The following is a 27668-nucleotide window of genomic DNA, read 5'->3' as shown; positions in this document are numbered from 1 at the left end:
TAATACCCCAGATTTGGGAAGTTTTTGGCCATTATTTCTTTGAATATGCTTTCTGGTTCTTTCTCTTACCTCCCTGGGACTAAATGTGGATATCGGTCTCCTTGAAGGTCTACCATAAGTCCCTTTAGTTTTCATTCTTTTTTCTTTTTGCTCTTCTGACTGAATCACTTCCAATGACTTGTTTTTTTAATAGATCCTTTCTTCTGTTTGATCTGCTGATGAACCCTTTCAGTGAATTTTTCACTTCAGTTTTTGTGTTCTTCAGGTCCACAATTGTTTTGTACTTTTAAATATTTTCCATTTTTGGTGAAATTCTCACACTTTGTTGAAATTGTTCATGTTTTATTGAACACATTAGAGTGAAACCTCAAAATAACTTTGGCAGTAATATCTTCATCTGGTTGTTTTAAAAATATATTGTCTGTGGTATTTGGGGGTTTTACTTTAATGTGTTCATTTTCATTTAGCCTGACTTGAATTTTTTGGGCTTTCTGAATCTGAAACTTGGTGTTCATAAATTTGGGCAATCTTTAAGTCATTAATCTTTTGAATAATTTCTCTGAAATTCCAATTAGATATATATTGAACCTGCTCATTACCTTAATTCTCTCTCTGGGCTATATTCTGGGTGATTTTTCCCCTCAGATCTTCTAGTCCATTAATTTTTTAAACTGTTTAATCTGTTGTTTAACCATCCCTTTCAGTTTCTAACTTTAATTATATTTTTCATTTAAAAAATAATTTATTTCCAATGTGCCCAATTGCTTTTGATTATTTCTTGATCATATATCAACATTTAATTTCTTAAAATTCACATAAATGAATATTTTATACTATGTACTTGCTAATTCTGACATCTTCAATTTTTGTAAGTAAGATTCCTCAGTGTAATTTTTCATTTTGAGCTCATGTTCCTTAAAATTTTATCTGTCAAGATTCTGGGTTTTATGTACACTCCTTAGAAGACAACTTGCATTTGCTCTTTCCAGGTGCTTGAGGTTGCTATCAAGCCAAGGTAACAAATTACACTTTCAGGTTGTTGTTGTTTGTGAATTCAGGCCTCAAATTTGTGTGATAATAAACTTTATGAATTCTCAGGGAAGACTTTTATTCCCCCAATTTGTATGTCCTTCACTTAGAGCCAAGGCAGAAATAAGCACAAATCCCATTACCAACTTTTGAGGACCTGCTCATTTCCCCCCTAACCCACTGAAGATGTATACTATAATTATTCTGGCATTAAGCCAAGGGAATGAGATCTCTGATTAGAACTCACTACAAGGTTTTGCCTCCAATGTCACCTCCCTACACCACCAACACATAAAATTAAAATCCAGACGTTAGGCTAGCAGGAAGCAGCTAACAACTACCCCCAACTCCAAGACAAACATCTGTGTGGTGCTTTATCATTCTGCATTTGCTTCTTTTGTGGTTTCTTGCCTCTGAGGAATTTCCTCACCTATCAGCTCAATCATTCATTGAAAAAGATTAAATACTCTCTGCAGCATTTGAGGCATTTTTCTGAATCTCTGTTCAGTGAGATGGTCCTGGTTTCTCCTTTTTATAAACTACGAGAAGAGGGTCATATGCTGAGTGTGAAGGGGGAAGAAAAAGGTTGCTGGAGAGTCAAAAAAGCTTGATGTGGTAAAAAATGGGAAAGCAAGTTAAATAATGAAGCACTAAATAATAAACCAAAGAGTTGATGGTATCTAGGAAAGTTCATTGGGAGAGATCACTTGATAAATACTTTATAGCCCCTGGCTATACAGTAGTGTCATATCTGATACATATTAGCCATATAACTTCGGACAAATTATACCCCATTTATTTCTACCTATATCATGGGGGTTGTGAAGACAAGTGTTATAAAGTGGCTTGAAAATATTAAATCACACAAAATGTAAGACATTGTAATCATGTCTTCAGCCACAGAATTGTTTCTCAAACTCTTGCCTCACAGGTGATCTTAGAAAAAATAGAATCAAATTAATGGATAAAACAGTTTAGGAGATTCAGACAAAAACAGTTTAAAATCATAATTATGAATAAAATCCAACACTGAACTAAACCACTATTTCAGTAAATAGTAACTGACTTATGATGTGAGACGTATTTGTTTCACAGGTTTCTCTATTTAACAGAATTTGTTCAAAGCAAATTAGGAAAGCCCTAATTAATTTGGGCCATTTGCCATTATATAAAAATAGTTTTGCAAAGTAAAATTCTGTAATATATAAAGTGGTTTCATTAGGATTTACCTATAGTAATCAAAATTAAATTTATCTAATTAAATCAAAATAATCTAAGAGAATCTTTGCATTCATACTATAGGCAATCTTTTAGATAAAAAAAAAAAAAATCCTAAAGTACACAATTTCCCTCAAATGTTCATCAAAATTGAGTTAATCCCCAAATTCTATATGGCTAAATACTTTCTAGATTTTAGCCTTTTCAAGATTGTCTCTCAATAATATATTCCCAATTGTTCTAGTTGCTATGAGATAAAAACATGATACAGTAACTTTTTATCCTTAAAGTAGTTTCCATTTTAGTTGGTGAAAATACTTTTTATAAGAAACTACAGGACATTTTAACAAAACCAAAGTACCTATAAGTTAAACTGCATGCTACGTGATGTACCACCAATATTTGGAAGAATACATCCATTACCAGGGACAATGATAGCATCCATAAATGTAAAAGTTAAAATTTGAATATAATTTTCCTAGCTGTTTTGGTATTGTGATTAAGTCACCGTATTTTATCCTGAGTATCTGGCATTCATGCTACAAAATTGCAAGAAAAAATGTCAATATGGGTCTTAAAGATGAACTCACTGATATTGGCACGCATCACAAGGCTCTAAAGACAGTATATTATCAACTCTCATTTCAAGTCCTTTTCCTTGCTCCAGTGGCAGGTAGCATCCATTTTATCAGACACGGTAGCCCCCTTTATCTATAATTTCAGTTACCTGCGGTCAACTGTGGTTGGAAAATATTAAAATGAAAAATTCCAGAAATAAACAAATTGTAAGCTTTAAATTGTGTGCTGGTTGGGGTGGTGTAATGAAATCTTGTGCCATTCTGCTCTGTTTTGCCTGGGACATGAATTATCCCTGTCTAGTGCAGCAATTTTCAACCTTTTTCATCTCATGGCACACGTAACTAATTACTTAAATTCTGCAGCAACCAAAAAACATATTCTATTTTTTGCTGATCTGACCGAAATAATAGGTATAATTTTGATTCATTCACACTGCATGGCTATTGTGATTTTTTTATTTGACAATCTAAGGGAAAAGAGGTTAGTGCCCCTGAGTAGTGAAGTGTTGCATGTTTTAAAAAATTCTTGTGGCACACCGGTTGAAAATCACTGGTCTAGCATATCCATGCTGTAAGACCTACCTGCCTTTTAGTCACTTAGCAGCTGTCTTGGTTATCAGATAGACTGTGGTGGTATCACAGTGCCTGTGTTCAAGTAACTCTTATTTTACTCAATAATGGCTCCAAAGCACAAGACTAGTGATGCTGGCAATTTGGATATGCCAAAGATGAGGCTGTAAAATGCTTCCTTTAAGTGAAAAGGTATGTATGTACCAGAAAAAATGTAGTACATATAGGGTTTGGTACTGTCTATGGTTTCAGGCATACACTTTAGGGTCTTGGAATGTACCCCTGTGGCTAAGAGGGCACCACTGTAATCTGTTTTAAAGACTAAAGACTTCTGTGCTAAAAGTACAAGAGTATGCACCTTTTTCTGGTAAGGTCAGTGTTCTATTGATCATGCCAGAAAAAGTTTAATAGGTGTTTTTAGATTAGTGTATAGGTCTTGTTTTCCAACTATCTGCTTTCTGGAGGTTAAGTATAATGAATTGAAAAGTCTAATTATTTCAGAAAGTGCTACTTCCTTTTATCTCTATTCTATTCAAGTGTAGTCAACAAAAGAAAGAGTGGTTTAGGAAGTCTTAACTTTTCGAAAACTTAATGAGTTTTAGAAGAACCACCAAAATATGGTTAAAAGTTGTAACAGTTGTTTTACTAACTTTATTTTTACCCTGCTCTATGCTTCTTTGTAACTAAACCCTTAAAGTTAGAATGTTTTTAATTAGTGAGAAGTGGATACAACAAATGCTTTAAAGAGATCAACAGTAAAATAAAATTGCTATTTGACAGATAGCAAAGACAGAGTGATTTGGTAATCAAGAAGCACATCTATTCAAAATAGATATAGGGCCGTCTAGTTAAAAAAAATCAAATATCAGTTGTTTTGTATTTGTCACCACATAGACTTTCCCTACTACTCTGCTCACTAGGAATACCAATAACTCACTAGGAAAGCTTCATTAATTCAGAAGAATCAATGAGAAATATATTTCCAGCTCCTTGAAATTGATATAAAAATTTGAATTCAAATTCAAATATTCTTTTAAATACAGATTCCTCTAGATATTTTTTAATGAATAGGGAAATGATTTCTGGTTAAGATACCTCTTTTTAAACAGGATGAAAATTTGTTCTTTTAAGCAGAGTGATGTGTCTTAGAATTGTTAATTTGATTATAAAAAGACAAGCATAGATAAACAATCTACACTCTTAAGACACACTACAAAAGGAAAAAACTTTAGTCCAGCTTCCTTCCAAATTCATATTTTCTAAAGTACATCACACAAACAAGATTCATTAAACAGGAAGACTTTTAGATATTTAAGTTCTTCCTCACTAGCTGGGAAGATCAGCAATTTAAAAAAAATCTAAAAACCCAATCTAGTTATTGTGTAGTTTATGCTGTAGAAGCATACTTTTAGAACTCTGAGCTTAATTATAGAGGTTTTTTTTCCCCTATTGTGATAGTTTAGCCACTTTGTGTTAACCTTTGTGGTGAGCGGTGACTGGGAGAGAGCACAAGGGAACCTCTGGGGCACTGGAAATACTGTGTATCTTAATCTGGCGGTGGTAACATGAGTTATATTCACATGTAAAATTTCATCTAGCTGTACATTAAAAAAAAAAAAAAAGATTTTAGAAAGGAAGGGAGGGAGAGAAAGAGAAACACTGACTTTTTGTTTCACTATTTATGCATTCATTGATTCTTATATGTGCCCTGACCTGTGATTGAACCCACAACCTAGGTGTACAGGGATGATGCTCTAACCAACTGAGCTACTGGGCCGGGGCTGGACCTAGCTCTCAACATTTAGGATTTGTGCACTTTATGGTATATGTTATATCTCAAGAAAAATGTAAAAAGAGTGTTTAACTACTTTATGAAATTCCCACCAACTATTTTACAGTGGATCATTAATGTAACTTTATGTCAAAACGTATAGGAGAAAAACAATTTATCTGATGCTCATGGCATAAGGGCTGCTAGTCACATTCAGGCAAGTTAACTATATCTGAAATTAGATTAAAGCTTCAGTGAAGAGAGGTCATTGGTATCGTAGCAGAAATGGTGTCAGGAAGAATACAATGTATCAGCCTAACTATAAAGGAGAGAAGTGTAATTAAAGTTTAAAAAACAACTAGAAGACCAGAACATCATCATATAAGTGACATGACTATGGCATGATTTTTTGATTTATAATTACCTGTGCTTTTTATTTATGCTTCTTAATGTTTGGTTTTTAGTCAATGTGTTGCTTGGACTTCCAAAGGTATTGGAAAGGAAAAGAATTAAAGTTTTGTTACTTATTTTCAACTGCTGCTTTTAGCGTGCTAAAAAGCTGAAGTTATGACTGGAATTAAAAATTATGCATTCTACTTCCAATCTACTATGGGAGAAAAGAGTTGGTTTATGTATACAGGAAATATAAACACTGATTCTGCATCAAATGTTTTTACTTTTGCTGATAGCTATGTTAATTCTCATCACCTCCAAAACCTTTGAAAGGATTAGCTGCACAGACCAATATTGTTCTATATCAGTCAGTATTAAGTATATGATGTCACCCTCCTCAAGCTATTTTTTTTTTTTTTGCAGGGTGTGTGTGTGGGGGGCACTTTCTGGACAATGCTCAAAATTCTGTGGTTTAAATACCACTAGCTGACACACATGATTGACAACCTTACACTCCCAAACCTGTTTGAAATGGGTCAAATACCTCAGCTCCCCAGAACAATGCAATCCAACCAGTAATTCCCCATAAAAGAGAAAGGGGGTGTGATTAGCTTCCAGCTATTAAGCAAGTTATTGCAAAAACAGTTCGGTGGTTTGTTTCCTCAATAGGCACAGGTTAAGCTAGTATTTTCTCTTAATTAGCTCCAAAAAAAAAAAAAAGGAGACTACGCTGTAAGAGGTAGGAAAAATAGCCAAAGCATGAAGCAACTGGGGCAAACATTAAGGGCTTTATGGAGGTCTTTCTATTGACCCTAGGCATTGGTTATTGATTATTAACCCTGCTGGGGAACTATCGAACGGAATTTGTGTGAGGCTTATAGAGCCACAGGAAAGGAGATGCAGGAGGGAATTTAAGCTTCTAATAAAAGAAACGCAGCAACAATAGCAGAGGCACAGCTCTGCCTGGTGACGTAATGGCTGGCAGCAGTCCAGCTTCAGCAGAGCTGCTGCTACCTCAGCATCCAACCTCGCTCAACACAGTCCAGCTTCGGCAGAGCCACCGGGGCTGCCACTTCTTGCGATGCCACCAACATCTTACCTTAGAGGGCTAGAACACCGAACAAAGGGTCGTCCTGCTGTTTTAAGTTGTGAGAACACACACTCTTACTCACTCGCCTCCCCTCGCCCCCCCCCCCCCAAGCCCCTCAGTCACCGAGTCAATCAGCTGCTCAAGTTTAGGGCGAGAACACCAGCGCGCCCTCCAGGGCTGCGTGCCTCAGTTTCTCCAGGCTGGTCCTGGGTCCGCCTCGCATCGTGCCCCTGCCCCCCGCCCGTCCTCAGCGGGAGTGGATCGCGGCAGCCCCGCTCGCCCGCCCCGCAAGCCGGTCCTCCCGCCTTACCTCCGCCAGGTAGAGGTTGAGGAGACAGAGCGTGGAGAACTGGAGACAGGAGGGGAAGCAGTAGAGCAGCCAGTGGGGGAAGAAGTGCAGGTGAGCGGGCGGCCGGAGCAGAGGCAGGGAGCCGCTGAGCGAGAAGGCGGCGGAGAAGAGGGTGGTCCTGAGCGCTGCCCACAGGAGACAGAGGAACAGGCAGAGGCTCTGGTAACTCAGCCGCCGCTCGCGGTACAAAAGCAGCCGCCACAGCTGCAGGTAGGCAAAGGCGAAGAGCGCGGCGTAGAGCAGAGCGTGCAGGACGCTCAGCGCCAACTGCACCGAGCCCGGCACCGCGGCGCCTGAGGCGGCAGCGACGGCGCCTTCGCCTCCGCCGCCCTCGCCCGGCGTCGAGGGCTCGCGGCCGGCCGCGGGGGTGGCGGCGGCCACGGGACCCGGCACGGACACCCTCATGAGAGGCCTGGAGGGCGGGCGAGGGAGCGCGGGAAGGAAGGGGCAGGGCTCGGAGCCGCCGTCGAGGGGGAGAAGGATTTGTGCCTTACCCCCCACCCACCCCAACCTCCAACCCCAGGAAGCGCCGTGACAGGACCCGGAGCCCCGCGCAGAGCAGCCGCGGCTCCCCCCGACCCCGCCTCCACTCCCCGCCCTCCCCCCCCGGGGGTCTCGGCTCCTCCTGCTGCGGCTCCGCTCTGTAGCTGCAAAAAACAACTCTCGGCTGGAGACAATCAGCTGAGAAACCCGAGCATTTGAGGCGCTCGCTCCGCACCGTGGGCTCGCGCCGATTGGGCCAGGCGGGCACGCCCCCTGCGCGCCGCGCTCGGACGCCCACGGGCCGCAGGACCCGTCGCTCCCGGGCTCCAAGACCTGATTGGGCGCCCGCGCTCCCCGCTTTCCCCCTCCCCTGCACTTCCCACCCACGCTGCCGATTGGCCCGGCAACTGCACGGCCCGTTCGCACCGGCGGGAGGACTCGGTGGTCGCCCGTCACCTGGGGCGGGTCTCGCTCCGCCCTCTAAGCTTCCAATTGGCTGGAGAGGAAGCACGTAAGGAGCACGAGGAGAGGGAGGAGCCTCGGGGATTGTTATTTATTTATTTCTTTTTGCCCTGCAGGCGGATTCCACGGAGCGGTGGCCGCGGCGAGCGCGACGCTCTCTGTCTTAGGCTTAGCGGTTCGCCTCTCGCGGCCGAGCCGTGTAAGGAGCCGCCTTTTCCTCTCCTTCCCTGGGCCGGGGCTGCCGGCCGCGCGCACGCAGGTAGGTGGCTGCGCGGATCCCGCAGGCCAGGCGCTGGGTCTCTGCCTGCAGGGATGGGGTTCAGACCGCGCGGCTTTCCCCCAGCCAGGGCTGCCCCGCCGAGCTGGAGTTTGGCCTCACCTGGATGCTTATGAGGGGCGTTTTGCTTGCTCCTTTCCCAGCGTGAGCGGCGAGAAGAACGTGCGCCCCTGGAGGGGAGAAGGAATGGAACGAGGCGAAGGGCGAACCGAAGTTCTAAGGGAAGGCTCTTAGGTTCCCCGGGAACGGCGCTTAGGGAAGGGGGACGTGATAGGGGGAATGCGGCCCGGCGAAGCTTAGGATTTGGAGCGGTGCTCTGGGCGTAAGTTTAGGAAAAGGCAGAAACAGAAATAGAACTCTGTGTCCTTGAATGTCTAGAGAGGCAGAGGCAGAATGGCCTGTGCTCCTTAAATTCCACACGTATTCTTCAAACCTTCGTCCTGTCCGGTAGTTGGCCGGGCGAGCGGTTGGGGCTCAGGGACGCAAAACTAGTGCTCTGATACTTGAGCGGGGAATAAATATACCTCCCAAACGTGTACTGGGCTGGCACCTAACCTTTGTTGACTTCTATTTATTTATTTATTTATTTATTTATTTATTTATTTATTTATTTATTTATTTATTTAGGTGTTTGGTAATAAAATGAGCAGAATAGTGTAAAATGAAGAGAAAATAATTCGTGTTCTTAGAATGAGCGGCATGCTTACAAATTCAGTGTCTGAAAGACAATGGCCTGTTTAAGGACTCGGCCAAGGCTCAGCCAAGACCCAGCCTTTCCTAACTCACTGTGCTTTGCTCTGATGCTTTGCCCCAGAAGGGTGTTGCTACTTTCTTTCCTAGCTAGGGATCCACAGGGAACTTTGAAGTTTGTTTTGTACTCCAGATTATGGGGCAGTATTCACCCAGGCACCGGATGCTGGTGAGTTTTGAATTCTGTGATAGATGTTTAGTCCTAGCACTGTTACCTGTCCGTGAAACAGCTGAGCAGTTGTGCAGTGCAGCCTACAGTAGGGTACAGCTTGCTGTAAAGAAGCTAACAGGCCTAATCCAACACCGCTTTAGGCAAGGACCTCATGTTTATTGGAGTGGAAGATACTCATCTAATGGATTCCTGGAGCATGTGGTTAGGGCAGTACACAGTTCTCCTTGAGAGGGGACAGAGTGCTTATAGCAACAGTGAGTTAACTGATTGCAGCTATGTGCATTAGCACATAAATTAAGCATGAGCTCAGAATTATGTGATGTGAGGCATTTGTCAAAATCAGGGGAACCTCCTGTTCTCTGGCATGGCCTGTTTTTGTATCTTCTGTTATCAGTGAGATGTAAATTTCTGGTCATGAGTAGATTTTTGCCATGAAGGCTTTTTTCTTTTTCTCCTGTATTCTCCAAGTGATACTTAACATCTGGATAGTACCCATACTAGTTTTAGGTCTTTGTGAGATTTTTTATTTCAGTGTCATTGCAAGTCTGGATGCCTCTTTTCTCCTTTTTTGGGGGTGTGTGCATTTGGGGGTGGGGTGGAGAGAAAGGATTTTGCCCCAACTATGTCGAAGGGGTTGTAAAATAGAGAGATGCTGACGATGTTGACTCCTTTGGGTCTTAAATGATAAGCTGTGATGAAGTCTAATCAACATTTTATTTGAGGCTGGTTCAGTGAGCAGGTTCTCTTCTACAGTAGCAGCATTAAACCTTAAGTAAGCTAATTTTTGACAAAATACTCGTACAGGAACTTTGTAAGCAGTAAGTGCCCCATTTGTTGCAAAATATGAAACATGTCTTTTCCCCAAAAATGATGCCCATATATCTTGGTATAATTTATTTAATGTTTACAGTTGTTAATTTCCTCTTTTTCTTGAGAGGGAAAACTGTTAGTTTTATGGCTAATTGTAAGGGAAATTTAGGCTTGTAAAGGGGAAATGAATCAGTGGTCTTCTAGAAAAGCTTGTTGCTAGATATTTTAAAATTGGAAATGTGTCCAAATATGCAGTGGTTGGATATTGTTGTTCTGTGGGGGCACATTACTTTAGCACAATGGTTTTTCAAATATTTAAAGCCCAACTGTTTGCAAAGGTTTGTGTGCAGGACCCAATTCCAAAATGGGATTGCTCTGGCTGAAGAGGGCCAGCAGTTGCTGCACCTTTCTAGAGAACACATGAAGGTGAATCCTCACTAGCAGGAATATCAGTGTTTTTCCCTTGAAGTACTTCCTCCTCATTTCCCTTTTGGTGCGAAACAAAAACTTTTGTTGCCCTTAGCATTTTATTTGCAAATGTGTGAAATTGCTGTAAAAGCTTCTAAACATTTACACTTAATCTGTGTTGATCTCATCATTGTAGACCAGTAACAGTTCGTATTCTGGCACATGCTCTAGAGCATAGTTCTCCATGGTCCTTGGCTTTGCCCTGCAAGAGGTCCCCTTCACTTTTATTATCCTTGACCACATCTAAAGTTGGCTTTGGAGACTATGAACTCTTTCCATGGCTGAGCAGTTTTTTCAGCTTGCTTCCCGACCTTACAGGGTGAGGATTAAAGGATTGTTTCAAATTTTGAACAGCTAGTCCTTTGGATGGTGGTTCTTCTTTGAGTACCTTTCTTTTAATACCTCATTACATACAACCAACAGCAACTCTCACACAGTTCTCATCTTCCATCATCTAGCCTCTTCTCTTAAAGTATAATTAAGTCCATTAGCCACCTAGGTACGTGCTCATAAATTCATTAGGTATGTGTCACTTCCAAATTATTGTAGTGACAGTTTCATCAAATGTTTTATCACTCCTTAATGTGGATCGTTTGCTGAGCTCCTGTCTCTGCAGTTTCCTTGGGAAAAAAAGTTTCCTTGATGAGGCCCTGAACAGTTTGTTTGCTGCTTTATCCCTCATCCAGTATTTTGGAGTTCTTAAGGCAGCATCTCATTTCTAATTTGTATACCAGTGAAGATAAAGTAGATTGTTCTGCAATAATAACTCCTCAAATCTCGGTGGCTTAAGACAACAAGGTTTATTTCTTCCTATGTCATGTGCTCATTGCATATCAGCTGTGGGTTCTCTTTGGTTGCATTCATTCTGGGACCTTTGCTGATGAACAGCCACCAGTTGAGCATTTTTAGTGACTATGACAGAAGAAAATAAAGCCTGGTGTATTACACAGTAGCTGTTAAAACTGTTGCCTGAAAGAGACCTACCACTTTTGCTCACATTTTATTGGCCAGAATAAGTCACATGGTTGCCTCAAACTTCACTACAGGTGCGAAGTACAGGAAGGTAGTAAGTGTAATTCTGCCTTACACCTGACAGGAAAACTGGAACTATTTACCCCATGCGAATAAACTACCACACCAAGGTAAGAAGCTCACATTTCTCTCAAGGTACTCAGCACTTTGTTCTGATTTTTTAGTTGTTGCAGCATTAAAGTACTGTTTTCTATTCCACTTTCTAATAACTGGAGAAAAAAAGTCACCAAGTGCCATCCATATCTTTGTTTTTACTCTATTCTCATTGGGTGTTCTCTTCCCCACCACTTGCCATCCACACTTACCTTCTCTTTGGTTTAAAGATCTCTTTATGAGGAGACCATGTCTCTGGACAAATGCATTTTATTCATGTGAAATGAACACTCTTCTGTCGCCCCACAGGATAGGTTGGGCTAATATGAGTAGAATATATAGATTTCATTACACATAGGTAATTTCTTTAAAAATCAAAGTGAAAAGATACACTGTTTAAAGAGCAAGATGGTTCTATAGGGCTTCAAAATTCTCCTTGGTGTCTTTCCCCTTTCAGTTTCTTATTCCTTAAAGGCACTTATTTTCAACTGCTTCCTGTTTCTTTTGGCATTGATATTTCTGTTTCCAATAAACTTGGCTTTTGGTCTTGTGAAAGATGAATATTTAGCTCTCTTTATCCCCTTTCTCACTGACTGCATGATCCCTTTCTCTCTAACATCTTCTCAACTGTCGTTGTCAAAGATTTGATTTTATCATTACTCAGTATTTATTTTTTTATGACCATATAAACTCTATTTCTAGCTGACCTGTGCAGTATTCTCTGCTTTAAGTAATTTCTTAAATAATCAAATTTATCAAAGATGGAATAAACTGCAAGGTTACTACTGAATTCCTGTCTCTAAGAATATGTAAGAATAATCACCAGCATTACTAGCTGACCAAATGCACAGTACTTTGACATGTGTAATCTCATTTGTCCAAGTATTTTAAGTCTCGAATGTGCAGTGAGAACTTATGATGCTACAAAATACATTCTAGGGGAAAAGAACCATATGTTAACCCTAATGTCCAATTTAGTGTTAAAGTAATTGAATTATAACCACAAAGACAGGAAAAATGATATTTTATACTTGAATCTTTCAATTATGCTTTTACTTAAATATTTTACCTCTTTCTTAGGTTGGAGTTATTTCATTAGTAGCATATTTTATATTGTTATTCCCTCAGGCTCAGGATGGATATATTTTCCCCACCCTGAGAATGTAAAGAAAATCTTGGATGACTTATTTTAAACCATTCCTATTAATATAAAATGGCTTTAAAATATGCTGGTTTAAAATGGCTATAATGTATAATCAATTTTAATGTCAAGGATACCCCTTAATTATATCATTAAAATTACTTTTTTATATACCTTTTACAGCCCTCACTCCTCATTCTACTTGAGTTTTTGAACTCTTGGCTCATTATTAAAAATTGATGGCAAATTAATTTACTGTTTGATATAAATTAGCTCTAATGAAAAGTATTAGGAAGTAATCATGAGTAGTTAGCTCCTTTTTTAGATATATCTACTCCTTAGGGAGAGGTGTTATATGCTTATGATAATATTGTAAGACCAGAGTAAATACTCAATTTAGTATAATTTTCCCCCTAAATTTTTCATTCTTTTATCATTTTATTCTTTGCTGAAAAATTCTACTCCTATCTTTATGGGTAATTTTTGCCTTTTCCCCCCTCTGTCTTCTGTTTTAAGATAGTGACCTTTTGTTTGGAAAAAAAATTAAAGCAAAATTCTCATCTATACCTGTGGGTGTATGTTTACCTTCTAGAAGTATGATATTTTTATAATATTCAAATTTTTCTATCTTCTTTTAAACACGAATAATACAGATTATCAGTAGAAAAGCTTCCTGAAAGAAGAAATTGTTTAAGAGAAATTTGAAAGTAGCAAAACAGGAGAATTGAAACCAGATACAGAGGACAGCATGGAAGTAAATGTGAGTGAGATGAGAGGAGGCTATCTAGAACAAATCTAAGTTCAGAAAGTAGAACTGAGTTGAAAAGATACTTGAATTTCTAAGCTGTATAAATAAATCAAAGTCTTGAGCATTAAAAATGTGTATTAAGGAATCTTTGTAAGTAGTGGACATATGTTTTGATGTCTTACTCCCATGTTAATGTAATTAAGTAGCTGTTTGTCTGTTAATTGTAGATCCACTCTCCGTAGGGAAGGGTAAAATGCCCAATTTAAAAAACGAATTGGGGCTCGGCTGGGCGTGACTCAGCGGTTGAGCGTCGACCTAGGATCCAGGCGATCGGGGTTCGATTCCTGGTCAGGGCACATGCCCGGGTTGCGGGCTAGGCAGCCAATCAATGACTCTCTCATCATTGATGTTTCTGTCTCTCTTTCTCCCTCTCCTTTCCTCTCTCTGAAATCAATAAAATATGTTAAAAAAAAAAAGGAATTGGATGTTTGAGAATAAAGTTTAGAACCCTTAAAAATTACAATTAGCTTCACATACTCCAGTAACTACCTATTAAACTTAAGGTACTTAGTATTGCATTTTCCTAATATCTTTTACAAGTATCCAAAATCAAAAGCATTATCAAATCAATGTCATTAGGTAGCATCTCCTCTCAAATTTTTACTAGAAGGAAATAATAAAGTACTAGCAAAGTCAAATATATAAATAACGCCTTATATTATTCTTTTTGTAGATTTTACTTCATTCATTTATTTAACAAATTCATCCAGCAAAACTTTGTTGAACACCTATTCTTACCAGGTATTGTCCAAGGTGACAGAACACAGCAGTGAATAAAACAGAATATCCTGCTTTTATACAACTGTGGCTGATGATGTCTTTCATTTTCAATGTATTTGGCATCTCTTTTGCCATGATGTGCATTGTTTATAAGTCAGCAGCCAACTCTCTACCAGAACTGAGCCCTCAGAAATATTTCAGTACCTTGCAAGCAGGAAAAGCCTCCTTAGCTTATTTTTGTCAAGCTGGTAAGTACTTTTTATATTCTGATTTTTGTGACATTTCTATTGCTATTTAATCAGTATGCTCAATGGACACTTATTGTTAGGGTTAATAATATGTGCTACAAAGCTGCTACTATATATAATATGTCTCCCTGGGTTTAAATCCTAATTCTGCCACTTCACTTGTTGTGTGACCTTGGTCAGGTCACTTAGCCTCTGTCTTTTTTGTCATCCATAATGAGGAAATAGTACTTGCTTTATACATTTGTTGTGAGGATAAGTGATTTTACTCATGTGACTAGTCCATAGTAAATACTAGATAAAAATGAGCTATTAATATAATACCTGAATTTTGTCATTTCTGAAAGTACTGTATACTATTTCATATTTTTAGCATGTAAATATTTTAAAAGTGGTTTTTAAACTTTAAATGTAGTATTAGTAATGAATTAGTTTAATACTCTGCTTTAGCTATACCATTAAACTGAATCAACTAATATAACTCTTAACTAATATAACTCTTAAACATAACTAATAATTGTAATTGTAATTTGTCTGCATGCATAAAAAATACTATACTTGCAATTTTAAATGAAGTAAACCACATTTCTGTTGGTTACCTTGTAATTGTGATTTGAAACTGGTATTTTAAAAATTTTGTGCATGTGTACATCTGTGTTTTATATATGCTATTAAACTTGGTAAAATGATGCCAAATATTAGGTTTAAATTAAACATATATTTACCTTATTGTTCTAGAAAGTTTATAAGGTCACTTACAAAGTTAAATATTTCATTATAAAGACATTAGAAATAAATACTGAGGCTTTGGAAATAAGAGTATAAAATATACTATAATTAGTTGTGTTTAGTTACTGATTATTGGTTGTTTTTGCATACTGGTTGGGCAAACTAATCTATTGCTTCTTTAGTTTGCAGCTTTGGGCTTTAATTTTAAGAATTCATCTTTCCTAAGGGGCAAATCATTAAACATTCATAAAACATTTCTTATTTTAGATTCTCCAAGTACCTCTGTATTTCTTGAAGAACTAAATAAGGCTGTGAAACCTCTCCAGGACTATGGAATTTCAGTTGCAAAGGTAGAAAGATATCTATGTTGATAAATTTTTGATGACAAACATTTTCCATTTGAATGACTTAAAACTGAGTATTTAAAATGCTTATGTCATTTCATTTATTTTTCCAAGTTGGGAAAATATCTTTTCTACCTTTTTTTCTATAAGAATAAACAGAAGGGCAGAACTTCTAGATTATTGTATAAATTAGTACATATAGAGAAAAAAAGCTATTTAAAACTCTTTAGTTTAGAATTTTATTTAATTTTGTAAACTGTTCTATTGAGGCTTTGATGTCATTTTTCAACCCTATAGGTAGACTTTTATTTTGTTTTGCCTGACAGATATATCACAATTCAGTTATTTATTAAATTTCCATTAGCACAAAGGAGGTATCAAAATTGAGGTACCTGAAGTATTTTTCTTTTCTGTTCTAAGTTTTTATAATTGCTTAAGTTGCAGTTTCTCTCATTTATTTTTAGAAAAGTTAAGGCAACCTAACTTGAAATTATTTATTTATTTTTTTTCTCAAAAAATTTTCAAACTTGCCTTGGAATATTATGGAAAATTTCCACAAGCATCACGGATTAGATAGCTACATGAGCCTCTCATTTAGTTTAAAATTAGAATTTGTAACTCAGAAAACTGAATGAGAAGTAACCCAGGGATGATTAACTTCTTTCAGATTAGTGTCTACCTGACTTTCTGATGTCGATTAAGAAACACCCAAACCTGTAGAGAATTTTGTAAGAGTTTATTTGAGCCATACTGGCGACGACCCCCAGGGAGCAAGATTTCAAATGCTCTGAAGAACAGTTTCTTTTATGCACTTGAAATTAAGGAGGGAATTTAAGGAAGACTACATGGAGGCAGGAGAAAGCAAGATGGGGATTGGATTACGGGATAGTTAATATGTGCTCTCAGCACTTTAAAAAGAGAGGTCTGAAAGGGTGGTCACATGAACACAAAGGTATGTGAACTTTAATGCACAGAAACAAGGATGGGGGCTTGCTTAAGGCAAAGATAGCCTTTTCGGCGTGACTACCCATCATGACCTCCCCAGTTAGGAATTTATGATCAGTTCACCCTGTGAAGTTACTTTCCATGGAATTCTTTTTTCTTCTACACTGTGTACATTTATTCTTTTTTAGTTCATTGGCCTTCCTCCTCCAAGAGATGGCTATTGCCCCTTTTGGTCTCTGCAGCTAGCTCCCAGGGCAGAAAGGTTAACTAACCTTGGTTATTAAAGGGATATTGTTCCCTCTACCATTGAACACTTCTGACACCAAATGTATGAGTTTTCCACACCCCGCATTCTGACACTAACTGCCTAGAGTTAGCACAGATCCCACAGGTTAAGGGTTCAGTCTTAAAATGATGTAGGCTGTGGGAATGGCACCAGGTGTTAGACCAGTGGGGTTGCACTGGACCTGGGTTCTGGCTAGGAAAGAATTCAGAGCCAAGACCCACATTGCAAGGGAACATTTATTTGGTAAATCACACAGGTAGAAAAAGTATTTCCTGGATGAAATGGGGTTATGAAGCAAGTTATAGAGGTAAAGGAAGGGCCCTCGGAGATTGGGAGAGGAAGCTAATGGTAAGGAGCCTGGGGTCAGGGGAGAGGAAGGGAAAGAGAAAGAGAAAGGCAAAAGGAAAGGCCTGGCTTCCTCCAGTATCGAAAGTGCACTGAGTCCTCTGCCTTAAGGGTTTTAAGGGTGGAGATCTTAGGGGAGGTCTCAGGGGAAGATCTCAACAGAATAGTCAGCAGTTTTCCTGGTGTGTTCTTTCAGGGTTGTGGTCTCCACTATTGATTGGTCGGGGCCAGGGCGGGGTCATTATCCAGTGCAGCTGGTCCTGAGGTCAGCTGTGGCTGGTTTTGTTGCTTTTCTGGGTCTGGAGCTGAAACACAACTGAGGCCTAGATGTTATCTCTAGGGAGGAAAGGTCAGGGGGTCCAAACCCCATGACCGATATGCTAGGGAAGAAAAGGCCACCCCACCAAGGTCCCACCCTATAATTACTAGGCACATGGGGGTTTCCACCCTGATGGTTTTCTGTACCTAGCCCATTGTCGTTGCTCTGCTCATGTCTATCTAACTATCACAATAAGACCTCCTGTCACTTCAGATGCCAATCACAAATAGTGTGTCTCCAGGTTACCTACAACTTCTGTAGGACTTGGCTGCAAATTGGGTGTTCTCACTATCCCCTCATGAGATCTGATAATTTAGCTATAATGGCTCACAGAACTTAGGGAAACACTTTACTTGCTATTGCTGGTTTATTATAAAAGCTATCTCATGAACAGCCAAATGGAAGAGATGCATAGGGCAAGACCAGGGAGTCTGGAGCACAGGAGCTTCTGTTCTAGTGTAGTTTGGGGTTGTGTCATTATCCCTGGACTTGGGTGGTGTTCCCCAACCTGGAAGCTCTCTAAACCCTTTTATTTATTTATTTTTTAAAAATATATCTTTATTGATTTCAGAGAGAGGAAAGGAGAGGGAGAGAGGGAGATAGAAACATCAATGATGAGAGAGTCATTGATCGAGCCCACAACCTGGGCATGTGCCCTGACTGGGAATTGAACCCTGATCGCCTGGATTCCAGGTCAAGACACTCAACCGCTGAGCCACGCCCGGCTGGGCTCTAAACCCTTTTATTTAGGGTTTTATGGAGGTTCTGTTATGTAGGCATGACAGATTAAATCATTGACCATTGGTGATTAACAGCCTCCAGTGTGGAGGATGGGAGGTGGGGCTGAAAGTTCCAACCCTCTTTTCTTTTTTTAAAAATTAAATTAATTGGGGTAACATTGGTTAATAGGATCATATAGGTTTCAAGTGTACATGATCTGTATATTGCATTGTGTGCCCACTACCCAAAGTCGAATCATCTTCTGTCACCATATATTTGTCCCCCTTTACCCTTTTCTACCCCCCAACTCCCTCCCTTCTGGTAACCACCTTCCAATCCTCTTAATGATGACTCTGTGTTTCTGGCAACCAGGCCCTATCCTGAAGCTATCTAGAGCCCCCAGCCACCAGTCATCTCATTAGCATAAAAAATACCCTCCAGGGGTTTTAGAAGCTCTTATATCAGGAACTGGAGTTAAATACCAAATATTAGAACAAAAATGTTCCCAGCATTCCTGTCACTCAGGAAATTACAAGGGTTTTAGGAACTCCATGTCAGGAACCAAGGGCAGAAACCAAATACACATTTTTTATGTCATGGCTATATACCTTAAAAAAATATTCAATTCTGTTTGTATAGAGGTTTCAGTTAAGTTTGAACAACTGATTACACTCTCGAATGATAATGGCACTCATTTCTAAGGAGCTATGGATAACATTTTATTTTTTATTTTTTTAAAAACATATCTTTATTGATTTCAGAGAGAGGAAAGGAGGGGGAGAGAGAGAGATAGAAACATCAATGAGGAGAGAGTCATTGATCGGCTGCCTAGCTCACAACCAGGGCATGTGCCCCGACCGGGAATCAAACCCTGATCTTCTGGATCCTAGGTTGACGCTCAGCCGCTGAGCCACGCCCGGCCGGGCTATGGATAACATTTTAAATTGAAATTTAGAAATGAAATAATAGGTTGGTATGACACTAAAAGAGGAGAATCATGCTGTTTATCTAGTAACTAGTAACTGTCTATCTAGTAACGAGTAGAATATTGAGATTCTTGCCCAGGGTGTCTTTATGAACTAATATAACTTAAGCTCGATTTTATAGTTGAGGACACCAAGCTATGTGGAAGGGACACTGCAGTGAATAAGACAGACCTATATTGAGTACCTAGCACAGTCCCTGGCACATAATAGATACTCAGTAAATGTTTATGAGGTTAAAATTAGCTCACAGTATTTAGTCTACTGGCTAGAAAGATGACTAAGACCCAGCCTGTTTCTTTTCATACTTTATGTCCTAAACAGGGAGGATGAGACACATTCCCAAATCATTTAAATAACTGGCAGAACCCTGTTATAACAAGAGAGAGACAAATAAAATGCTGTAGCAGTCAGAAGGAAAGAGAGCTTATATCTGATTGTTGGGGTGGGAGGTCATGTATGGTATTGGGAAAGACTTCACAAAAACTAGCATTTCGAGAGTGTCTTCAAAAGTTAAGATTTCCGGAGGCAGAGGTAGATGAAAAAAACACTAATATCAGTGGATTAAATGTTCCAATTAAGATGAAGATTGTCAAGCTGGGTATAATATCCAAACCCAACTATATGCTGCTTAGAAATGTGTCTTAAAGGCTTCAGAAATATTCAAAGTAAATGAAGGAAAAAGATATATCTTCCAAGTGATAACCTGAAGTAAGTTGGTATGGCTATATTACTATATCAATGTAGATTTTAAAACAAAAAACCTGAGTCACCCTTGACTTGTCCTTCTACCATAGCCAATCCATCAATAAGTCCTTGAGGTTCTACGATCAAAACTTTCCAAATCTGACCACTTCCTATACCTTTACTTTTGCTACTCTCTTGTGCAAACCATCATCATTTCTCATCTGGGAAACCAGAGTAGTTAGTCTTTCTCCTTTCACTTTTGTCTCACCAAACTCTTCTCCACAAGTAAGTGAGATGTGTCTGATTACATTGCCACCCTCAGAAAGGCTTCCCATTACAGTTGTGATAAAATCTTGTGGACACTAGCTTCCTCCGTAATCTGATTTTTTTTTAATCCTCACCTGAGGATATTTTTTCCATTGCTTTTCAGAGAGAGTGGAGGGGTGGGAGGAGGGGGGAGAGATAGAGATAGAGAGAGAGAGAGAAACATTGATGTGAGAGAGACACATTGGTTGGTTGCCTCCCACATGTGCCCCAACTGGGGCCAGGGATCGAGCCTGCAACTGAGGTACATGCCCTTGGCTGGAATTGAACCCAGGACCATTCTGTCCATGGGCCAACACTCTAACCACTGAGCCAAACTGGCCAGGGGTAATCTGATTTTCTTTTCATCTCCCGCAAGTACATCTTTCTGTTACTTGAACCTGCCAGATGTGTTATTTCCATAAGGCCTTTGCAGGTATTTTCCCACTCTAGAACTCGTGTCTTCCACATATTTATATATTTATGTTTCACTCTGTTACTTCAGTTCTTTGTGCAAATGTCACCCCCAGAGAAGCCTTCCTTGATTCCTAAAATGTCCTATCACACATTTAATATTTTTTGATAACACTTAACATTACATATTACTTAAATTTTTAAAGTTGTCTGTCTCTACTTTTAGAATGTAAATTCAAAAGATAAAATTTTTTATTTGGAACTTAACTGTACCCCAATGACTAAGAACAGTGACTAACATGTGGTAGGTGTTCAAATAACTGTTTAATGGATGAATGGAAAAATCTGTTGTCATAATGCCAACCATCCCCTATGGTCTGACTTTTAAACAGTCTTTTAAAATTACTTACACTAAAATTTACTCTTTTTGCCTATGGCTATACTCTAACTTTTAATTCTGATTCTCTATTCCTGATATCTTTTCTGAATATCAGTTCTCTTGGCAGCTTCCCTAATTGTTATTCTGATCCCTCAAACTCTCTTAAAATTAAATTGAACACCAAAAAAACTCATCTTAAAAAACCCCCAAAACTAACAGAATCCAAAACAAAGTAACTATTATTCTTCTAGCTTTAGTTTTGGTAAGCTATGTTGGTGGCTACCTATTTGCCCCATTTAGTAACCTCTTCATTCCCTTTATCTCCTTCCTTCCCCACCTCTCTCTAATGCTTCGTATACATGCTCAGTTTTCTCCCTAGTTTTACTTACTGTATTTATGAAAAGTCTCTTGAGTGTTTTCTGTTTTTACTTCAGGTCCCAGTCGTCCTTGACCTATACTGATGTGATATTCTTTTAACCTGCTTCCTTATCTTTGCGCTCCGATGCCTTTCATTTTATCTTCATGTTGCTACCAGGATTGTCCTCTTTTTCAGAGTCCTGATTGTGAGCTGTCAAGGGCTGTTGTGGCTGCTCTGACATAATCAGGGATTTAGGTTCATTCTTTCTGATGGACCATCCTTAGAAGGGCTGCTTCTTTAAAGATGCCTCATGGTCCATGATTACTGCTGTTGTTCTAGCTGTCTTGTCTGTGTTTGGTCAGGAAGAAGTGGGAAGGACAAGAGTATCAGTCAGCACTCTTTTTCTTTTTAAATCCTCACCCAAGGAGTGAGGATATTTTTCCTATTGATTTTTAGAGAGAGAGTAGAAGGGAGGGGGAGAGGGAAGAGTGAGAAACATCATCCATGTGAGGGACACATCAATTGGTTGCCTCCCGCAGGGTCCTCAACCAGGGGCAGGGATCTAACCTGCAACCGGGTGTGTGTCCTTGACTGGAATTGAACCTCTGACCGTCTGGTGCACAGGCTGACGCTCCAGCCTCTGAGCCATGCCAGCCAGGGCAGTCAATCCTCTTTTAAGATCCTTCTAAAAATCCCAACCCAGTGACTCCTCCTAACACTGTTTAGCTATCCTTAGATGTTGGGCATCTAGAAAAGTCTTTTAATGAAGGATTTGCTTTTAGTGAAGTTCTGTTAGTAAAACCAAAGGGGAGGGTGGATTTTGGGTAAGAAACAACCAGTATCTGCTATACCTGTGTGCCGGCTGCTGAGATGCTTCCATGGTTCCAGGTACCACTCACTGCTGTGCTTCCTGGCTTTCCCTCATGATTTTTGTTCTGCTTTGTTTTCTTCCTTTTCTACCTGGTTACCTTCTACTTGCTCCATAAGATTGAATTAAATATAAACTCTTAGGTATAATTAAATATAACTCTTAGGTCTCGAAACAGTACCCTTTTCTGAGTTACCTCAAGCACTTGAATAAGTGAGCAATTATGGGACACAAATCAGAAAGAAAAGTAACATAAAAAAATATGATGTGGAGACAAACTGTAATATTTAATTTTCTTTCTTGTTTCCCTAAGCAAGAAACTTTACCTTCTGATGTACTCTAAATCTTAAATGTAATCTTTTAAAGGTTAATTGTGTCAAAGAAGAAACATCAAGATACTGTGGAAAAGAAAAGGATTTGATGAAAGCATATTTATTCAGGTAAACTATTATTTTGAGTGCAATGGACAAATATAAAACTATACTTCTAGAATATTCAAGTACATAAAATATCACTAATCCAGAATAAAGTTGTATGCCACGGGGCCATATGAAGCTTAAAATGAGACTACCTCTCAGGGCTGTTTTAAATATTACATGAGAATCTTATGTAAACTCCTATCACAAATACCTAGAAAGCAAGCACTTAGAAAATTAAGTGTTTTCAGTAGATATGTCAGGCCATGTCCTGGTGCGAAATAAACATATGTACTTTATTTTCGAGGGATCTGCCAATGTCCAGGTTACAGATTCCTCTGCACTTGGGTCTGCTAATCTATCTGAGGTTTTTCAAAACTCTTCCTCAGACCCTTGGGGTTTGACCTAGAAAATGGGGGGAGAATCTGTGTCCTCAGGGACCTATTGCTGAGGACACTTCTTTCTCTTACTTGCCTCCTTCCCAGCCCAGTTTGGGGAATCTGTGTGTATGTGACAAGGAGGTTGGTAGGAAGCCCTGTTTGGATTCATGTTTTTTCCCAGTGTTTTTGCTAGGCCCAAGGTCTATGCTTTTCAAAGTTGACATAGTTATCGAGTGTATATCATGGCCAGCACTTTGGTAGGTGCGTGGGGTAGATAAGACACACAGGCTCTAACATTAAAGAATTTACAGCCTAGTATATCAGAGAAACAAGTAAATTGGATGCTAAGGAAATATTTCTGTAATGCTTTTTCAAACTTTTTACAGGGGCAACATATTACTGAGAGAATTCCCTACTGATACCTTGTTTGATGAGAATGCCATCATTGCTCATGTTCTCTTGTAAGTACAGGGCTTATCCATTCACTTCTTTACTTATTAGTTATCTAGTGATTTCATTTTAGACAACCACCATGCATTAAAATATTTTAGAGTTTTAATATTATATTTGTAGGTATCAATTTCATATAAATTGATGGTTTATCTTCCCACATAGAGGATCTAAAATTTCTTAAATGGCAAACAGTACAGAAACATGTAGATATTCTGTATAAAAATAGGAGATGACACAACACGACCACATGGGTCATACTATTGATTTTGTTTTTGATTCTACCTGTGGAGTGAGGATTTTACCAGGTAAGAAGCTCATGTTTGCTGTTCTCAGAAGGATTTTAAAAGTGTCTAGCATCCTTCTCGCCCAGCCTGATTTTTCTGGAGTCTATAGGTCTGCTCAGTAAGTGCAGAAAGAGTTCAAATAATCACAGCACACACCTGCATGTTTGTTGAGAGAGAGTGAATTTTAATTTAACTTCCCTGGCATGGAGTCTGTAGGCCTGGGATTCAGACCTACCTGCAGTTTGGCTCTGAATAAGTCTGGTATTCTCTTTGATGACAAAACTAGAAACTATGACTTGTTAAGGACATGAGTTTACGTAAACTTTCCCAATTTGACGTTGTTGTAGGCCTGTCACCAACTAAGACCTTTGTTGACATTGGCTATCTTTGTCTTCTGTTTGACTCCCCTCTTCCTTTTCTTCTCTGACTGGGTTCCCAGAAAAATTGGTGAAAGTTAAATTACAGGAAACTTAAAACATATAGGTGAAAAGTTGTGTTTATCACTTTGCAAATAGGTACTTTAAAATGTTCCATTACTAATAATATACTAATGAAAGGTTTTTAGAATGGGTTCTGACAGCCAAGGATCCTGAGGCCTGTAGACTGAGAAGCCAATTATAAGGAAAGAAAGATGGCCTTTTGAAGAAGGAATTCCAACTACTGAGTGGGCTGCCTTAGGAGACCTTTCCTGGGATAGAGAAGGGGTGGTTATCTGAGGGGGAGGGTCATAAAAAGCTTAGCAAAATGTCCAAGTAATAGATGTGATACTTGTTTTACATGTGATGCCTGTCTTTGACCCAGAAACGAGGGTGAAGAAACAAAGAAGATTCTTTGAGGAATGGGGAAGGGCGACTAAGATTGTCTTTGACAAGTTTGATAGCAAGTCCTGGAGCGGCAGGTCCGCCTTGGACAACCTGATGACACAGTGGTTTTGAAACAATTGGGCCGTAGTTGTGGGGTGCCTGTCAGTGCCGAGGACCCTGTTCTCAGAACTAGCTAGCCTGTGGGGCGTGTATCCTGCAGTCCTACTATGGTGGTATCCTATTCCTTGTGCTATGCTAATGGTGATTTACAGAACACTGATTCCACAAAGAATATTCCCCATGATCCTCCTCTGTGCCAGCTACCTGTCTGGGACTAGGGATTCAAAGCAGAATAGGATGTGGCTTCTGTTTTCTGGGAGTTCAGCGTTTTGTTGCAGAGACAGATATATAAACAGAAAATGTTATGTAGTAAGTAAAATAGAAGTATGTATGCATAAGGGCTCAAGGGCCCACAGGGTAGGGAATAGTTACTTTTGTCTAGAATGAAGGTGGATGTTTACTAAGAAGTCTTCTTGAAGGAGGTGGCACTGGGGATGCATCTTACAGCATAAATAGGAGTTTGCTTGGTGAAGAAATGGAAGGTGGGGAAAGCACTGGGAACTGTGTGAGCAAAGGCATGGAGGTTAGAGTAGGAGAGGGTAGGTTTTTTTTTTTTCTTTTCATTGTTCAAAATATTACAGATGTTGTTTTTCCTCCCCATTGACCCATTCCACCCTGCCCCCACTCCCCTCCCCAGTCCCTCACCATACCATTGTCGGTGTCCTTGGGTTATGCATATATGCATATAAATTCTTTGGTTAATCTTCCCACCCCCACCTTCCCTCTGAGATTCGTCAGTCTGATCTATGCTTCCATGTCATTGAATCTATTCTGTTCATCAGTTTATTAAGTTTTTTAGATTCCACATATAAGTGAGATCGTGTGATGTTTGTCTTTCTTTGCCTGGCTTATTTCACTTAGCACAATATTCTCCAGGTCCATCCATATTGTCCCAAATGGTATGAGGTCCTTCTTCTTTACAGCTGCGTAGTATTCCATGGTGTATATGTCCCACAGCTTTTTTATCCACTCATCTACTGATGGGCACTTGGGCTGTTTCCAGATCTTAGCTATTGTAAATTGCGCTGCTATGAACATAGGGGTGCATTTGTTCTTTCTGATTAGTGTTTCAGGATTCTTAGGATATATTCCTAGAAGTGGGATCACTGGGTCAAACAGCAGTTCCATTTTTAATGTTTTGAGGAACCTCCATACTGTTTTCCATAGTGGCTGCCCCAGTCTGCATTCCCACCAGCAGTGTGCCAGGGTTCCCCTTTCTTCACACCCTCAGCAGCACAAGTCATTTGTTGATTTGTTGATGACAGCCATTCCGACAGGTGTGAAGTGATACCTCATTGTGGTTTTAATTTGCATCTCCCTGATGATTAGTGAGGTCGAGCATTTTCTCATATGTCTCTTGGCCATCCATATGTCCTCTTTGGAGAAGTGTCTGTTTAGGTCCTTTGCCCATTTTTTAATTGGATTGCTTGTCCTCCTATTGTTGAGTAGTATGAGTTCTTTGTACACCTTGGAAATTAGCCCCTTATCAGATACATCCTTGGCAAGTTTGTTCTCCCAGACCGGGTTCCTTTGTATTTTGAGGCTGATTTCTTTTGCTGTGCAGAAGCTTAGTATCAAATGTGAAACGAGATAAGGGCAGAGAAGTAGGCATGGAGTCAGATGAAGGGATCTTTGTTTACCGCATGAAGAAGTTTGGGTAGCCACTGGAGGGTGAGGAGTCCAGAATCCTTGTGTCCTCTTTCAGGCCCAACTATAGGCAATTACAAGGCTTTGCCTGACAGGCTTCATAGGGGGAAGGCACCTTGTCCACATCAGACTTGGTGCACAGCCAGCGCATTTCAGTTTTCTAGAGAAAATTGAGGTCAAGGACTCAGGCCCCTTCTCCCTCCCAGTCACTTAGGCCAAATCTGCTCTTGTATACTCCTGGATTTCTAGCCCAGTTGTCTCTATTCGAGGCTTTATTATGTTGGCTGAGGCACCTCCCAGATACTTCTGATAAGACCCCCTTATCTCTGCTTCGACTCAGTCCCCTTCCATTCCTAGCCCTTCCCTCTTTCCTTCACCCCAGTCCATCAGTCCATAAAGAGGCAGGAGCCTTCTGTTTGGTGCTCCTTGGAATGCGACGATACCGTGTATCTGTGCTTCATGCACCTGACCCTCACCTGGGGCTGTTACGTGGCAGGGAAGAGAATGAAACATTCCAGAGCTGGTTTTGCTTCTTGCTTGTGCTGTAAGTGAAAAAAGGCTGGATTGTTACTTTTAGTTTTGCTTGCTGTCCTTGACCAGCAGTAAAACCTGATTACTCAACAGAGGGTTGCAGGAAGGCAGGTGATAGGATTAAATTAGTACTGGAGAGTTCTTTCTGGTGGATGTGACAGTTTTGTGGGGCCCAAGAACATGGAGAAATCCTTGTGTGGCCTTTGTACAATCTAGGAAGGTAGAGTAGTGATAGCAAAGAGGGGATTTTCTTTTTAATGCTTAGGAGATGAAATTAACCGGACTTGGTGATGGTTAACGTGGTAATAATCAGCAAACCTACAAACTTGGGTTAATCCCTGGTCTCTTTTTTCACCTCACTCTGTTCCAAATCTAATCTAATCACCCTCTGAGGTAGGTCAGGAAGAAGAGCACATTCACAGAAGATAATCTAGTTTAGCAAGTCAAATGCCCATCATACGTGAGTCTCCAGTAAACAGCTATAGGAACTTGAGCCCCTAGGAGTACAGATGTTGTTAACATATAGGTCATCCAGGGAGTGTTCTAGGACAGCACTAACACTTAAGGGAAGAAGAAGCTTAAGGGGGAAAATTAAATGTCAAGTAGAATTCCAAAGAGGAAATATTCTCATTTTTGTTTAAAATATAAGAAAAAATGGCTTGCAAAATACAGTATTAAAAATTATTTTCAGTAATGATATTTGGAATATTGAAGAACTGTGCTAAATAGTGTACCATATCATAGCAATACCTTGCAAATTACCATGAGGAAAAAATACCTTTCAACCTATCATTCTCCTTTTATGGGCTCAGTCCTTTAGTTTGAAGTACCCAGTGTCTCGCAGCAGTTTCTCGCTCATACTCTTGCAGTGGCATACTGTTCCTCGGAATGGAAC

General features: G+C 39.8%; 2 protein-coding genes across 3 annotated transcripts in view; one reads left to right on the top strand and one right to left on the bottom strand.

The window, feature by feature from the left end:
- GPR137C (G protein-coupled receptor 137C) overlaps positions 1-7437 on the bottom strand; it is a 47622-nt gene extending 40185 nt beyond the window's left edge. Inside the window, exon 1 of the mRNA XM_081148513.1 lies at positions 6960-7437. Coding sequence (XP_081004639.1) covers positions 6960-7403 — 444 coding nt within the window. The 5' untranslated portion in view covers positions 7404-7437. The remainder of the gene's footprint in view (positions 1-6959) is intronic.
- A 560-nt stretch (positions 7438-7997) lies between these two features.
- Positions 7998-27668, top strand: part of TXNDC16 (thioredoxin domain containing 16) — a 65362-nt gene continuing 45691 nt past the window's right edge. The window contains exons 1-5 of one of the 2 annotated variants that reach the window (XM_081129439.1): positions 7998-8202; positions 14236-14462; positions 15456-15538; positions 22506-22579; positions 23322-23396. In XM_081129439.1, the coding sequence (XP_080985565.1) occupies positions 14306-14462; positions 15456-15538; positions 22506-22579; positions 23322-23396 (389 nt within the window). In that variant the 5' untranslated portion in view covers positions 7998-8202; positions 14236-14305. The remainder of the gene's footprint in view (positions 8203-14235; positions 14463-15455; positions 15539-22505; positions 22580-23321; positions 23397-27668) is intronic. The other variant, XR_013998251.1, reaches the window with a different exon arrangement.

Source organism: Miniopterus schreibersii, assembly GCF_964146895.1.
Source record: "Miniopterus schreibersii genome assembly, chromosome: 1".
In the NCBI taxonomy this organism is placed as follows: domain Eukaryota; kingdom Metazoa; phylum Chordata; class Mammalia; order Chiroptera; family Miniopteridae; genus Miniopterus; species Miniopterus schreibersii.
This window is presented reverse-complemented; position numbering and strand designations above follow the sequence as displayed.